Here is a 14,724-nt window from a genome sequence, read left to right as displayed (position 1 = left end):
TGAAGAGGTTTAGACAAGCAACCTTAGCTTTAATATAATTTTCTTTTTATTTGTAAATAGTGATAAATTTATGTAATAATTTTACAATAATAAAGGTTTTATTTTATAGTGTTCAATATTTGTATATACTGTTTGCATAATATTCATAATAACATTTACAGATGACATTCATAAAACGTTAATATTATGATAAATTTATTTAGAAATTTAATGAATTTTATTAATGATTAATAATTAGATTTATTAATTGCTCTCTTTTTCTTTCTCCTTCTCTTTTCATTACTATTTCATTTTAATTTATATCTTTATCATTATCACTATCATCATCACCATCTTCATCATCATCATTTTCATATAATTCTTCTACATTATCATTATTTAGTTCTAAAAAATTATGTAAGATGATTGCACATTCAGTAATTTTTACAACAGTAGAAATATCTTTAACATTTAATTCTTTTAAAGTAATAAATCTGTTCTTTAATCTTTCAAATGCATTTTCAACTACTACTTTATGTAAAGAATGAATTACATTAAATTGAATTTGTGAAGGATTTTGAGAATTTACAAAAGGTTTAATTAAAAAAGTAGATATAAGATATGCTGAGTCTCCAAGTAAATATTCTTCTCCTTTAATAATTTTAGAAACATTTCGATAAAAGTATGAATTTTTATAAACCTTAGATTCATAAACTGAGCCAGATCATCCAATCTCATAATCTATAAACATACCTCTGTAATCTACAATTCCTTGCAATTGTATAGAATATTTTTTTTTTCTGTTCCAATATGTTTCAGGTTGCTTTAATGGTGCATTTGCTAATACAATGTGACTTCCATCTATTGCACCTATAACATCTTCCATTTCACCAATATTTTTAAATCCTTCATGTATATTCTGCTTAGCTTCACCTGTTGGCCATTTAACTAAAGTTTTTTTTAAAGAAAAAATCGCAATCATTACTCTTTTACAGTATAAATAAACAGTTCCTTTTGCAATTCCAAATCTTGAACATAATCCAAATATATCTTTTTTAGAACCAATTCTTCTCAAAAAAATTGCAAGTTATAATTCAACAGGAGCTTGTAAATGATTACTATTATTTTGAAAAATTGGATGAGTAATTAATAGGGAAACAAGCTTTTGAAAATTTATAGAGTTCATTCTAATGATTTTTTTAAATCTACAGTCTTCATATTTTGGTAAAATATAATTGTACAAATCTTTTGATTTTGCTACATAATAAGATTTTTGCTCTAAATATCTTATTCCAAGTAATAAGATTAGTACAAGCATTACCAAATCATCCTCTTCTTCTTCACTTAAATCACCTTCTTCCTCAAATAAATCTTCATTTTCCATATCTTGACAAACTGTAATAACATAAAAAGACAATAATTCCCTTATTTTTTTGTGTTTAAACATTTTAACTGCTGTAAATTTTTAATTATACTTTATAAGAATAAAAGTAATGACTACACGACAACTTTTGTATTCATAGATTAATATATGTGATCAAGCATTTCAATTATGAATGTTGATTGTGAAATTTAATGTAACCTGATTAAAAATGCTGATCAAAATTATGAACTGGCCTAATATTACAACATTTATGATTGTTCAAAAATTTCTTTTTTGAAAAATAAAATTACAAAAATAAGTTTTTATAGAACAAATATCATTATAAAAAAAATGATTAATATATTATAATACATATTTATATAATTAGAAATAATTACAACACTATATAATAATTATAATACTAGTAGTAATTATAATATTATATAACGATTATAATATTGTGTTGTAATTACAACAAAAGTGTTGTATGTAGTATGTTGTAATAGTTGCAACCTTACAACTTTCTAAAAATAATTACATATTACATCTTTAAATGGTCTTATTTACTTGTAATGCAACTGGAACTAAAAAGTTGCATTCTTATTTATATACAAATATAAAAATCCCTGGGCATGACCTTGCTTACTTATAAGATAGGTCACTCTCAGGCCTAAGGTAAAAATCATATATAAAATTCTTTGCAGATCTTACTATAAAAGGAAATTTTATGTTACATTATTATGATTTTTTTCCTTTTTAGCTAATTAACCAATAGAATTTAAGAAAAAAGTAAGGTAAAAACTATTAGTAAAAGGCTAATTTTCTAAGGTAATCTTTATTATAAGTAAGCAGGATCCTCTCTGAGCTCTAAAAAATATTAACAAAACTACTCTTCCAGTAAATTATTATTAGAATTCAAAAAGTTAGATATAAGTATTGATCTAAAATGCATATTTTAAAAGACTTGATGCTCAAATGAGAGCATAGAACTAAAATATTATTTTTTTTGTTGATAATGTACCAACTCATTCTTTCAATGAAAATACAAAATTAACTAATATTAAAATTGAATTCCTTCTTCCAAATACTACTTAACACCTTTAGCCATATGATCAAGGGATCATTAACAATTTCAAGATAGTTGAATTCATAAGGCACAATACCGAAAATTATTATTGTGAAATCATATTAAAGCCTTTGATAATTATAATAAATTTGGCATTAATTCTGTTGAAATTAATATTAAAAAGTGCATCAAATATGTCACATGTCATATATGCATAGGATAATGTTACTCAATCTACTATTGAAAATTGCTGATTAAAAGCAAATATTTTACTTAAAGATAATGAAAGTGAAATTGATATGGATTTCTATGCTGAAACACAAGTTCTTCTAACATATACAAATGAGCTGAAAGAAGTTTAAAATTTAATTGATAAACTTAATCTTAAAAATCCTTAATTGCTGATGAATTTATTCAATGTGATGAATCTAAACTTATAACAGAAATGATATTTAATAAAGAAATTTTGAAAGTAGTTCTTTCCAATAATTATGAATAAGGGATAGAAGAACTAAATTTTGATTCTTTACCATCCATTATTCATAGCGAGGCCAGGACCCCAGACATCACATATATAACTCACATTTGAGTTTTAGCAAATTCAATCAAAATTAGGATAAACTCATAATTTTAGATAGAGCAAATTGATTGAAAATTAATTAAAGTCATAATTATGAGTTTTAGCAAATTGTGTTGATTTTACAAAGTTATATTTTATATTTGAGCAAATTGGTACTTTTTTTTGAATTTAACTTATCCTTTTTTTTAACTTTTATTGATAATATTTTAAAAATATTAGTTTCGGGGTCCGGGTTATATTTTGCCCAAAATTAGGTATAATTCCGGCCAAAATTAAGCATAATGCAGGCCAAAAACCGTCCGATTAGTTTCGCAACATTTTTTTTATTTTCAGTTTTTTGCGATTATCTCGGCATCCAGTAATCCGATTTATGCGGATTTTTTTTTAATTTGTAGAGCTCGATAAGGGCTACAAAACAAAAAAAAGTTCGCATAAACTGGACCACTGGATGCCGAGATAATCGCAAAAAACGTGATTTTTTTTGAAATTTAGGCCAATTTGCTAAAAAGTTATACTCATATTTTGAGTTTTAGTAAATTAGTATAGATTTAAAATGTGATAATTTGATTTTTAGCAAATTAGGTCTATTTTAGCAGGAGCAAAAAGTGCTAAATTCATGCAGATCAGTTTATGAGTTATATATGTGATGTCTGGGGTCCTGCGAGGCCATTGAACATTATGATAAGGTGATTTTGTATCTAAAATAATAAGAAAATAAATCAATATGAAAAAAGAAAAAATAAGATGCATTAAAAAACTTAAAAAAGAGACATTTTATTTCTGTGAGACAGATGAATCTTAATGATTTTATTAATATTTCTTAATTTTATTAATATTTACAATATATAATATAATAATTGTATTACATTTAATAATAAATTATATAATAAATATATTATAATTTACATTTATTTACATAAATTTACTTTAAAATATTAATAAATTTTTAATAAAAATTCATTATACAATATTCTGAATTTTGCTATATGGATGTCAAAAAAATCTGTTATAATGTTACTGAATTTTCTATAATAAAGGTCAAATCAGTATGAACATCAAATTCGTTATAATGTGAACTAACTGTACAATATTCTATATAGTTTCTATATCAATAAAATTATGGATTTCTGTAAATTCTAGTAAAGAACATCCATAAAGATATGATTAATTTTGAGATTTAAAGTTATACTACTGAATTAATGTGAGATTTAATGAAATATTTTGTTATTTTTACTATTAATAAAACCTTAATTAAATTTAAAAAATCATTTTTAATTTAGCAATATTAAACAAATATATTGTATCAAATCAATTAAATAATTATTTTTCTGTAATAAATGCCTTGATCAGAATCATAATCAAATAATTCATCAAAATTCATATAAAATTATAAACAGACATATTACTATAGTTAGGGTTTCACAAAATCAAATCAAATATATAGTCAATTTGTATTTAATTTGATTTTTCAAATCAGATATTTGATTTGATTTGATTAGTTTATTTTAAATTTGAATTTAATCAAATTTGATATGTTTAAATTTGAATTTGATTTGATGTTATGTAACTTTTTTTAGTATGATCTGCTACTGTATCTCCTTTTAAAAAATTAAAAAAATTCCTTCTAAATAATTATTAACGTTATTAACGTTATTAATTAATACAGATTTCTCAAATAAAGCAGTTGTTATTGAATATAATAGGAAATTTCTTAAATTTAATCAGATAAAGCATTTAGCTTGTCAAGTCCAAATGCCAAATGAACAACTCTCAAACAAATGGCAAGATAAATTATTCTTTTTTTTTGTCATTTTTTTTTTACTTCAGGGAATATTATTAACGCTTCCTTTTTCTTTTACTTTAGCGAACCTAAATGAATAGATAAAGCCATATTATAAAGAACTTTATCTGTTATTTCTGTAAAATTCTGTAAAAATGGGTTTTTCACAGATCTATTTGTAAATAATTTGATAAATTCCGTGATATAGAGTTATTAATTTCAGAAATATGAGCCTTTTACAGAAAAGAGATGGAATATAAAAAAAGGAATGACTTTTTTTACAGTGCAGAACAACTGGATCTTAAACGAAATGTGTTAACTGGTAAGTCATTTTATTTTTTTTTTAAAAAAAAACTTTTTTTTTACATTTTTTCTTTTTTCTTAATATCAATAAAATTTGAACCTGCCAAGCAAATAAAATTCGTCATAAACAATTGATTATTTGTTTAAAAATCAATATTGATTTAAATTGCCGATTTGCAAAAATAAATAAAATCAACTATAATAATTTTAACAAAATTTCTTTTTTTCATTTTTTTTCAGAAACAGACTTGGACGAACAGATGAAGCCAAATGACTGGGATTTTGAATGAAATATGGTAAGTTATTTCATTCTTTTTTCATTCATTTTTTGATTTTTATACTTTCAGAGAACGTAATTAACGTTTTTTAGCAATTCTGAACGAACAGACAAAAGACAACCTAAATCTTAAATAAATGAAATATAATAGGTTATTTCAGGACCCGCTTACTTATAAGATAGATCATCTCAAGCCTAAGATAAAAATCATATATAAAATTCTTTGCAGATCCTACTATAAAAGGAAATTTTATGTTACATTGTTATGATTTTTTTTCTTTTTAACTAATTAACCAATAGAATTTAAGAAAAAAGTAAGGTAAAAACTATTAATAAAAGCTAATTTTCTACAGTGACCTTTATTATAAGTAAGTGGGTCCTGTTATTTCATTCTTTTTTTTTATTTTTATACATTCTGAAAATGTAATTAACGTTTCTTTTATCTTTTTAGTAACCCTGAATAATGGCCGACCTGAATCTTAACAAACAAAATGTAGTAGATTATTTTATTCTTTTTTTGATCTTTATACTTTCTGAAAACGTAATTAATGTTTCCTTCTCTTTTTAGCAATCCTAGATAAATGAATCTTAAACAAACAAAATGTGGTAGGTTATTTCATTTTTTTTTTTGATTTTTATACTTTCTGAAAATGTAATTATCTTTTAACAATCCTGGATAAATGGATCTTAAACGAACAAAATATGGTAGGTTATTTCATTTTTTTTTTAATCTTTATACTTTCTAGAAACGTAGTTAATGTTTTCCTTCTCTTTTTAGTAATCCTAGATAAACAGATAATCTGGATCTTGAATGAAATATTGCATTTATTTATTTCTTAATTATATTAATCTTTTTTTTATTAATTTAATTTATTTTGATTTTTGTTTTCAATTAATGTATTATGACATTATTACAGATGATTTTTATTAATACAAATTTTTTTTTAGCATAACCTGAAAAATTAAATAAAATACTGTAAAATTGTTAAACACGTTTTTTAATATGCAAAATGTAAATTTTTGTTTATTTATATCAAATTACTTGGATTTTACTGATTTGTAATACTAGGAATAGTTCTGAATAGCGAGTTATTGGCTTATTGTGCAAAATGAATTCTGACTAATCAGAAAAGAATTGAAAAATGGAACTGAACCAAACTGTTCAGTAGAAGTTAGAACTGATCAAAAAAACCTTAATTGATTAATAATTGATTAACTAAGAGTCCTAATCGATTAATAATCAATTAATATTAAAATATTAAAAATTTTTTTTTGACCGCAGATTGCACCAAATTGTTTTTAATCATACATTTAGTTATAGGAAAGTCTTATTTATTATTATATTATTATTAAAAAATTAATACAAATTCTTCCAAGTTCAGAGAATACGTAACCAAAAATTTACAGCTCTGGGCCGCATTAGATAATTTGACCAGAATAATGAGTTGATAATTTTAATCAATTAACCGATTTTTGAGATACCTTAATCGATTAACCATCTTAGTCGATTAATTAATCGATTAACCTTAATTGATTCCAAACTCTATCATTCAAAACTTTAGTTGCTGGTATAGCCAAATAATTTTGTGCTATTTTCACTAATGTAAAATAATTACTTTCATGACTTTTCCACCATTCTAGTACATTAATTGTTCCTAGTTTTGAAGTACTATTGAAGTAACTATTGAGCTCATTATGTCCATTATTATTACAAACTGTTTAGGAACTGGAAATAAAGAATTTTCACTATTCTTATCCTCACCCAAACTATTATTTAAAGTTTCTGAAACTGGATAATAAATGGAATGATATTCATCAAATTTATATGTAAATCTAAATTTAAAATAAAATAATAAATAAATTAAAAATTTCTCATGTAGATTTTTTGAAAATTTAACAATTTAACTTACATTTTTTTGGTATTTTTATAATATATATTGTCGTTTCCATTTTTCTCATCTTTCAAGTCCTTAAAATATTTGATTTTTCAGCGAAGATCAAGAATTGTAGCAATATAATGTGTTTTTTCAGATGCTTTATTATAATACCTATAAAGTTTATTCCATGCTACATTTGCTGCTAAAGCTATATTATTTGAAGTTTTGTCTTTATTCATTTTTTTTCAGTATAACCCATAAAAAGATTATACATTAGATATACTGTACTAACTGTAGGATATGTTGACGCACATATTTCAGTTGAAAGTTTAGCAAAATACCGTAAAAATGCTGCAATATTTTCCAGAGATGTCCAATCAGATTGACTTAATTTAATATTATTTAAGTCTGAAAATTCACTAGCTAATATAATTTTATTAAAAACCTAATTGCAAAAAAAATGTTGTAAATTTATTATTTATTTTATTTTGTAATAAATTAAATATTATAAACATCCTACTTTTAAATCTAAAGCTCGCTTAACCATATCATATGTAAAATTCCAACACAAAAATAGGTAATAGATCATTAATTCCATTAAGTTTAGAAATTTCCAAAAACTTTTTACAACGTTGTGATGATAAATGGGATTTGACAATAAAATTCTGAATTTTATCAATTTCTGGTTTTAGTTCCTTTAATATGGCTTGAACTGCAAGATTTACAATATGTGCAAAATATCAACATTGCTGATTATTTCCAGAAAAATCAATAGTGTTATCGTTTGCCCACAATTCAAAATAACTAAATATAATATTATTATTAGAAGCATTATCAGTAGTAATGCTATTAATCTACAAAAAATTAAACATTATTTTAGTTACAATAAAAATAATTTAATTGCCAATCCGTATATAATGGGTAAAAATTAACATAGTGAAACGTGAGGCTATTAATATAGATCACCACTAATTTCATCATTTTGCACTAACCAAAAAATTTGACACATTCGTTACTAAAAGTAGTTATTAAATTACATCATTTATCACATATCCGAAAAGCCACTAAAATAATAAAAAGTTTTTTTTTCATTTTATTTTAAAAAGTTTTATATAAGGGAACGGCAGATTTCATAGTACTTTTCAACATATAATGAGATTCAAAAAATTTAAAATATTTAAATTTAGCCTCTTTTTTGCCGCTTGCTAGCTCTATTGTGAGTAGTATTCATAATTAAACTACTTTCTTCAAGTGCACATTGCTCCAATTCTTTTTTGGACATTTTTTTTTTAGAGAAGGCACTATACCTTTCTATCCATCTCTTTATTGTTTTTACTTCCAGAATATCTTTAACGCTAAGTTCATTTTCATGTGCTAACTCTTTCAAACTTTCATGCATTTTTTCAGCAATGTATCGGTCTTTTGGATTGAGATTACCTGCATGAAAATAAGCCTGCAAGTATTGTATAACTTTCTTGTTTATACGTTTACCTCCTTCTTTATTACCCATTTTTTAATTTTCTTTTAATGCCCAACCAGGTTTCAGTGGAAATTCTGTATCAACCCTATCAATATTTGAATTGTTAGTATTTTTATTTTTATTTATTTATTTTTTTTATAAAATATAGAAATTCAAACTTATCCCATTTGATTTGATATTGGAGTTGGTGAATTTTGCATTTCATCACGTTTAAGTAATTTTTTCATACCTTTTTTCATTGACAATGATGTTAACCATGGTATTTTTGGCTTTGTTGGTGTTGTATATTTAGGATTAGGATGATTTATTTTACCACAAAATGTATTTATGTCAGTGGGTGAAAATTCTGTTCATTTTCCAATATTTGGAAGTGATTTTGTTCTAACATATCCTGCAGCCTCTTCAGTTATTGGCCAATCCCACACAAACCATTTGGAGATGTCAGGTATGGTTTTAGTTTTTTATAATTAGTGTTGCTATATTTGAGAAATAAAGAATAATAACGTGATTGTAAGGAATTCTAACAAATTTAGTAATATACTATTCATACCATGATTTTTCTAAAACCATATTTTCATTATTTTTATTCCGATTAGGTTCAATTTGAGCAACTGAAGTTCCACTCAATTCTTCTATTGCTCTTTCAATATCTTGACCTGATGTAAGTTCACAACCAATTCGAACATATTGTTTTATTGCATGAGCAATCTTTTTTATTTACAAAAATAAATATTTTGAATAAAAAAAAAATATATAAAAAACAAAACAACAGCTAATATACCGTTGCATGGTGTGAATCTACAGTGGTTTTGGCTTCACCAGGTTCCAAAAATATCCACCCACGTACCTCAACTCCATACCAATCATACTAATGACTTACAATAGCCATGAGCTCAGAATTATGATAATAGCTACCATTATCAGAAATGATTTTAATCCAACATGGACGAGAACTTATGGTATTAAATACAGCTTCAAAACAAGATGCCATAAACCAGGCATCTTGTTTCGTATCACAAGACCAATAGTCATATGCTTAGACATCCATTTTTTCATTGTTTTTTTTTTGAAAAATAAGAGTTGTGTGAAATGTTCAGCCTTTTTTGCCAAAAAATTTGCTTTTTGTTTCTCTTGCTGTTGCTGGAAGAATATGCATTTTGTAATCAACTACTATGATAGCTTCATGATCATCTAATTTATCTAACACTGCATTGAACTGTGCACTCAAATATATTTTTCGTATTTGATGAGCCAGGTAGCAGGTGAGTTTTTCCTGATATTCTGAAAGTAATGTATTATATGAATGTCCTAATAAATGCGACAAAGTTGCAAAAACTTCAAAAAGTTCATCACATGCTGCACAACGTAAAAAGTGTTGTTCTACACATTCACCAAATGCGTGCAGTAAACAGTGATTTATATAATCCACGTGTTTTGTTATGCCATTATCGTGTACTAATAATTCATTTTCATAATTTTTTTTTAAGTGACGGCGAAGCATTTCCAATTGAGTTATCAATTTATTCTAACAATAATACTGTTTATAATTAGAATTTTTATGAAACAAGTATAATATAGGGTAATTCAATGTTTTTTTACCTTCATTTTCGTATTTATAATATTATTTAATACTAATTTAATCAAATCTTCAAATAGTTGATAAGCATAATCATTACAAATAAGACAAAGTCCTCCCAAGTCATCATGATATTTGAATCTTCCATTTTGCAAATGAACTATAAAGGAAGTTTATTTCATTCCATCAGGATATATAGCTGAGAATCTTTCCCATAATACACTTTTTTGATCTTTAAGATAGAGAACGGGTAATTGTGTTTTTTTGTTAATATGATATGAACTCATATTCACGTTTGCTTTATCAGCAAAAAATAATTCAAATTCTCTTTCTTTAATTTCAGCCATTTGTTTACGAACAATAATAGGTTTATCAAGAGCCTTACAACCTGAACCATTTTTATAGTGATGTTTACGAGCATCGTGAACTGTTTTTAGTGAAACCTAAGTAAAATTTTGTATTTAGTCATATTTTTTATTTAGTATGTATTATTATACAATTATAATTTATCATACCTGTAAATTTTTCATCAATACTTCATAAGTGAAATTCTCCGCAACTATTGATAAAATTCAAATTTTTCCACTTGAACCATTAGTATTGGCATCAAGACTTTCACATAATGAATACTAAAAAACATTTGCAGTGTCTTTACAATTTTCAAATTCGTTATTTCTAATTGTTGAATTTAGCGTAGTATTCAAAAATCCATTTGAAAACAAATTGGATATTGTTTCAATATTACCTTTTAGGATCCTTAGCATGACTCCAAAATTCCATCTATAGGATATTTTGTAATTAGATAATAAGTAAATAATGTAATATTTCTTATAATAATACTTACATCAGATACGTCCCTTTCAAATGGAGTAATATTTTACATCCAATTGCTTCAAGCATTACTCTTTATGCCTAAAGCTCACGCATGTTAATTTCATGATTATTATTATAAAAATCACGAATAAAGCTTTTTATTTCAATAATAGTACTTTTTTGATTATACCAACGATTTAAAATACAATACCAAAGTTCATCATCTCCAGGTATATATTTTTTTAGATATAATTTGAACATGTATTGCATGATTCTTTTATTATTTCAATCATCAAGAGTGCAAGTCTTAGAAAATAGTCTTTCGTATCATTCTTTAAATTTAAACTGCACGAGTAGATGATTAATTCCAAAAAGGTCAATCCCATCACAATTTCGTAATAATTGGGTTTGATTCCAAACTGAAAAAGCTGTTATGTCTTGAAATTGTTTTACCATTTTACCATTTTGAAAAATACTAATTGAAAATAATTCTCTCTCAATTTTCTGCCATATCACACTTTGTTTTTGTTTATATTTATACATAAAACTAGCTGCAAACCCTTCATAATTATTATTATCTGGAATAGATGCTATAAAAATCGTAATATTATATAAACAAATTGTAAAAGGATGAAAATCCACATCATTGAGCATTTATTGAATCATATAAGAATCATGAAAACCTAATATTGTTGCTCCTGGATATTTTGTTTTATTTTTATTACCAAATACGCGTCCATAAATGGTGTTTATAGCAGCAGAAGAACTAGAACAAACTCCACTATTAATTCCTTCTCCTTTATAAATAAAACCTGGTGTATTTGGATTTTCTAAGTTGCGAACTATTCTAATAATGAAGTGTTTTTGATTAAGTTTTAAAGCAACTTGAAAGCTGAGTCTTATTGGAATAGCATAGGTATTAGAATCTTGAATTTGGGAGTCAGAATAATATCACCAATCTCGTGAAAAAGGGCCATAATGAAGTTTTGGCATCAGGTTACTAATAGCAACAAGTTTTCCAGAAGTAAAGTGTCCTTTTGACAATTTTGAAAATGGAAAACGCGAGATTCAGAACGTATTCATTTTTAATTATAAATCATAGCCCGCAATAGTTACACAAAATTTCTACCCATCACATGAGAATCAGCAATTAATAGTTATTAATTACTTTACTTTTTTTGAAATATCATATAAATTTAATACTGTAATTAGCTCTCTGCAATATTTTTTCCAGTATAAGAATCTTCTAATTCAATAAAATCAAGAGTTATTTGTTGAAGGTACCAAGAATTATCAATAAAATGTACAGTTATTGATTTGACAACAGTTAAAGTCCAAATATCTAATGATAATGATAATTTTCCTAAAGTTTTCTTTAAAATTATTTGAATAATTGTTTATATATCTATATGATATTGTATAATATTACATCTAATTGTATTTACAAATACAAGATGAAATCCACCAGTAACTTTTTTAAGAATCCATTTAAGTTATCTCTTAACAATTATAAATGAAAGATCTTTAAGAATAATCCAATTTGTTAACCATTTTCATAGATTTTCTTTTGTACTAGCCTATATTAAAAAAAAAGTTATATTTAATTATTTTTACTAAATATAATTATCAGTTTATATCTGTTATATAATTATTAATTAATTATCTCTGTAAAAATTTCACTGTTACTATTTATCGATAAACCAAATTGTTCTAATGTATGTTGAGTAGTTAATAAACCAAGAAGAAACACATATATTTTTTTAATATATGTCCAAAGATTTATTATTGTGCTTTAACAACAACATATTTGGCATTACAATAATTGCATTTTGCAGTAATTTTATTGTCTTACCTATACTTCTCAGTAGAATTAAAAAGTCAATGTTAAAATATTACGGCATAGCCAAAAACAATTACGTCAGTACAAATATTTACTAATAAAACATATAATTACGGCAAATTACGGTATTTTAATTATGTCTATCATAAATCAAAAATTCAATTCCGCTGATAAGTATAGTCTTGCCCTCTTTTTTTAGTGAAATACTTCCAAATAGTAGATTTAGATTTTTCAGAAGTTTCTGTATCTGTACGCTATAATAAATTATAATAATAAAATTTATATTTAATTAATATAATTTACTTTAAAATAATATAAATATAAATTTAAAAATTACCATTTCTAATGACATATTTGAAATTATAATGCAGGATGCTTTTACATGTATATTTAAAGTTTATAAAGTAAAGATTTTTTTTGATACAATAATTAAAAAAAAAATGATAATCTTTATTTATTTACATTTATTGATAATATGTCCTATGTATAACTAAATTCAAATTAATCAAATCAAATCAAATAAACCTATTATTTGAATTTGATTAAATCAAATAAATATAAATTTGAATTTGAATTTAATTTGTCAAATTCAAATCAAATATTAAATATCAAATTAAATTGTGGATTCCTAACTATTATTCAAGTGAATTCTTATATAATTATTCAAGGCCTACTAATCTTTAAAAACTTTATTACAATAAGTGCAAGTTAGCATCACAAATAGTAGTAGCATAGTAATTACTAAGATTAGTTAATTATTTATTAAAGAATAATTTTTCAATTAATTATTTTATTAAAAAAAAAATTTTCGATTAAGGTATTTATTATTGAATAGTTTGAGAATTTTTTCTTAAATATTTTTTTAATCAACTCAAACTAGAAAGATTATGCTTATTCGATTTAGATAATAAAAGATGTTATACATCTTTTTAATAAAGTAATCTATTTAAAATTTTTATACAAGCTATTTTTATTTTTATTTTTCAAAGTAAATAAAGTTACAATAAAATTATAAAGAAACTATATACTAAAATTAAAAGTAATTCTAATAACTGATAACCAAATCGCTATAGAACGATAAGGAATAATAAGAGTGCTTAACAAGTACTGCTGGACTTACCAAGGTAAAAAAAGGTAATTTCTAAGAACCAGGATGTAAAAAATTACTAGAAGTTCACCTTATGTATATTATTGTCAATATATTCCTAAATCGATCAACATTAATTCATTATTGTTATCATTCTAATTGCATTTAAAGTAATAATGATAATGTTTTTTCTTTTTAATGTGATATCTTAAATGAATTTCCATTGTTTAAATTTATTTCAGATTAGTGTATTGATTTCTTTCATAATTTCAATAATTAATTCTTTAAAGGCGGTGTCTCTAAGACTACTTTTTTCTATATAATTATCATAAAATAAGGCAACCAGAATTATATATATATTGTGAATAGTAAGTAGACCAGATAATCTTTAGTAATTTGTAAGGTTGCCACAGATATGTTGATAATATTGAAAATATGTGAATTATCTATATGATGTTGCAGGTTAAAGGTTAAATCAGTAGTGTATTTGGAAATAATGATGTTCAGAATCAGTTTAAATTTACAAAAAATATCCCAAATTTTGTTATAGTAAATACGATGTAATCATTAGTATCTGGGTATTATATACAATTAATGCAGGGTATTACTTCTGTTGGATAAAAGTGTAGGTAATTTCACTAAAGAATATTATATATAGTTGTCAGTGTTTATTGTTCAATGATCTGATTATCTATTAGTATAC

General features: G+C 24.3%; 4 protein-coding genes across 4 annotated transcripts; all 4 read right to left on the bottom strand.

The window, feature by feature from the left end:
• Positions 1-7,003: 7,003 nt before the first annotated feature.
• Positions 7,004-7,772, bottom strand: OCT59_021954 (uncharacterized protein; the record flags this gene model as incomplete). Its single annotated transcript, XM_066146860.1, has 4 exons — positions 7,004-7,181; positions 7,397-7,454; positions 7,538-7,670; positions 7,746-7,772. The coding sequence occupies 4 exons, from the start codon at positions 7,770-7,772 to the stop codon at positions 7,004-7,006; spliced, it is 396 nt and encodes a 131-aa protein (XP_066005960.1).
• Positions 7,773-8,408: 636 nt separating this feature from the next.
• Positions 8,409-8,735, bottom strand: OCT59_021953 (uncharacterized protein; the record flags this gene model as incomplete). Its single annotated transcript, XM_066146859.1, has 1 exon — positions 8,409-8,735. One exon carries the CDS (start codon positions 8,733-8,735, stop codon positions 8,409-8,411), a length of 327 nt encoding a protein of 108 aa, XP_066005959.1.
• A 128-nt stretch (positions 8,736-8,863) lies between these two features.
• OCT59_021952 (uncharacterized protein) lies at positions 8,864-9,696 on the bottom strand (the record flags this gene model as incomplete). Its single annotated transcript, XM_066146858.1, has 4 exons — positions 8,864-9,051; positions 9,135-9,181; positions 9,256-9,413; positions 9,586-9,696. 4 exons carry the CDS (start codon positions 9,694-9,696, stop codon positions 8,864-8,866), a joined length of 504 nt encoding a protein of 167 aa, XP_066005958.1.
• Positions 9,697-9,798: 102 nt separating this feature from the next.
• Positions 9,799-11,181, bottom strand: OCT59_021951 (uncharacterized protein; the record flags this gene model as incomplete). The annotated part of the gene is made up of 6 exons (XM_066146857.1): positions 9,799-10,230; positions 10,305-10,441; positions 10,505-10,724; positions 10,797-10,840; positions 10,937-11,061; positions 11,126-11,181. The coding sequence occupies 6 exons, from the start codon at positions 11,179-11,181 to the stop codon at positions 9,799-9,801; spliced, it is 1,014 nt and encodes a 337-aa protein (XP_066005957.1).
• Between the last annotated feature and the right edge of the window lie 3,543 nt (positions 11,182-14,724).

Source organism: Rhizophagus irregularis, chromosome 30 (genome assembly GCF_026210795.1).
Source record: "Rhizophagus irregularis chromosome 30, complete sequence".
NCBI lineage: Eukaryota > Fungi > Glomeromycota > Glomeromycetes > Glomerales > Glomeraceae > Rhizophagus > Rhizophagus irregularis.
The sequence above is the reverse complement of the archived record's forward strand: the minus strand, read 5'-3'. Positions and strand labels throughout refer to the sequence as shown.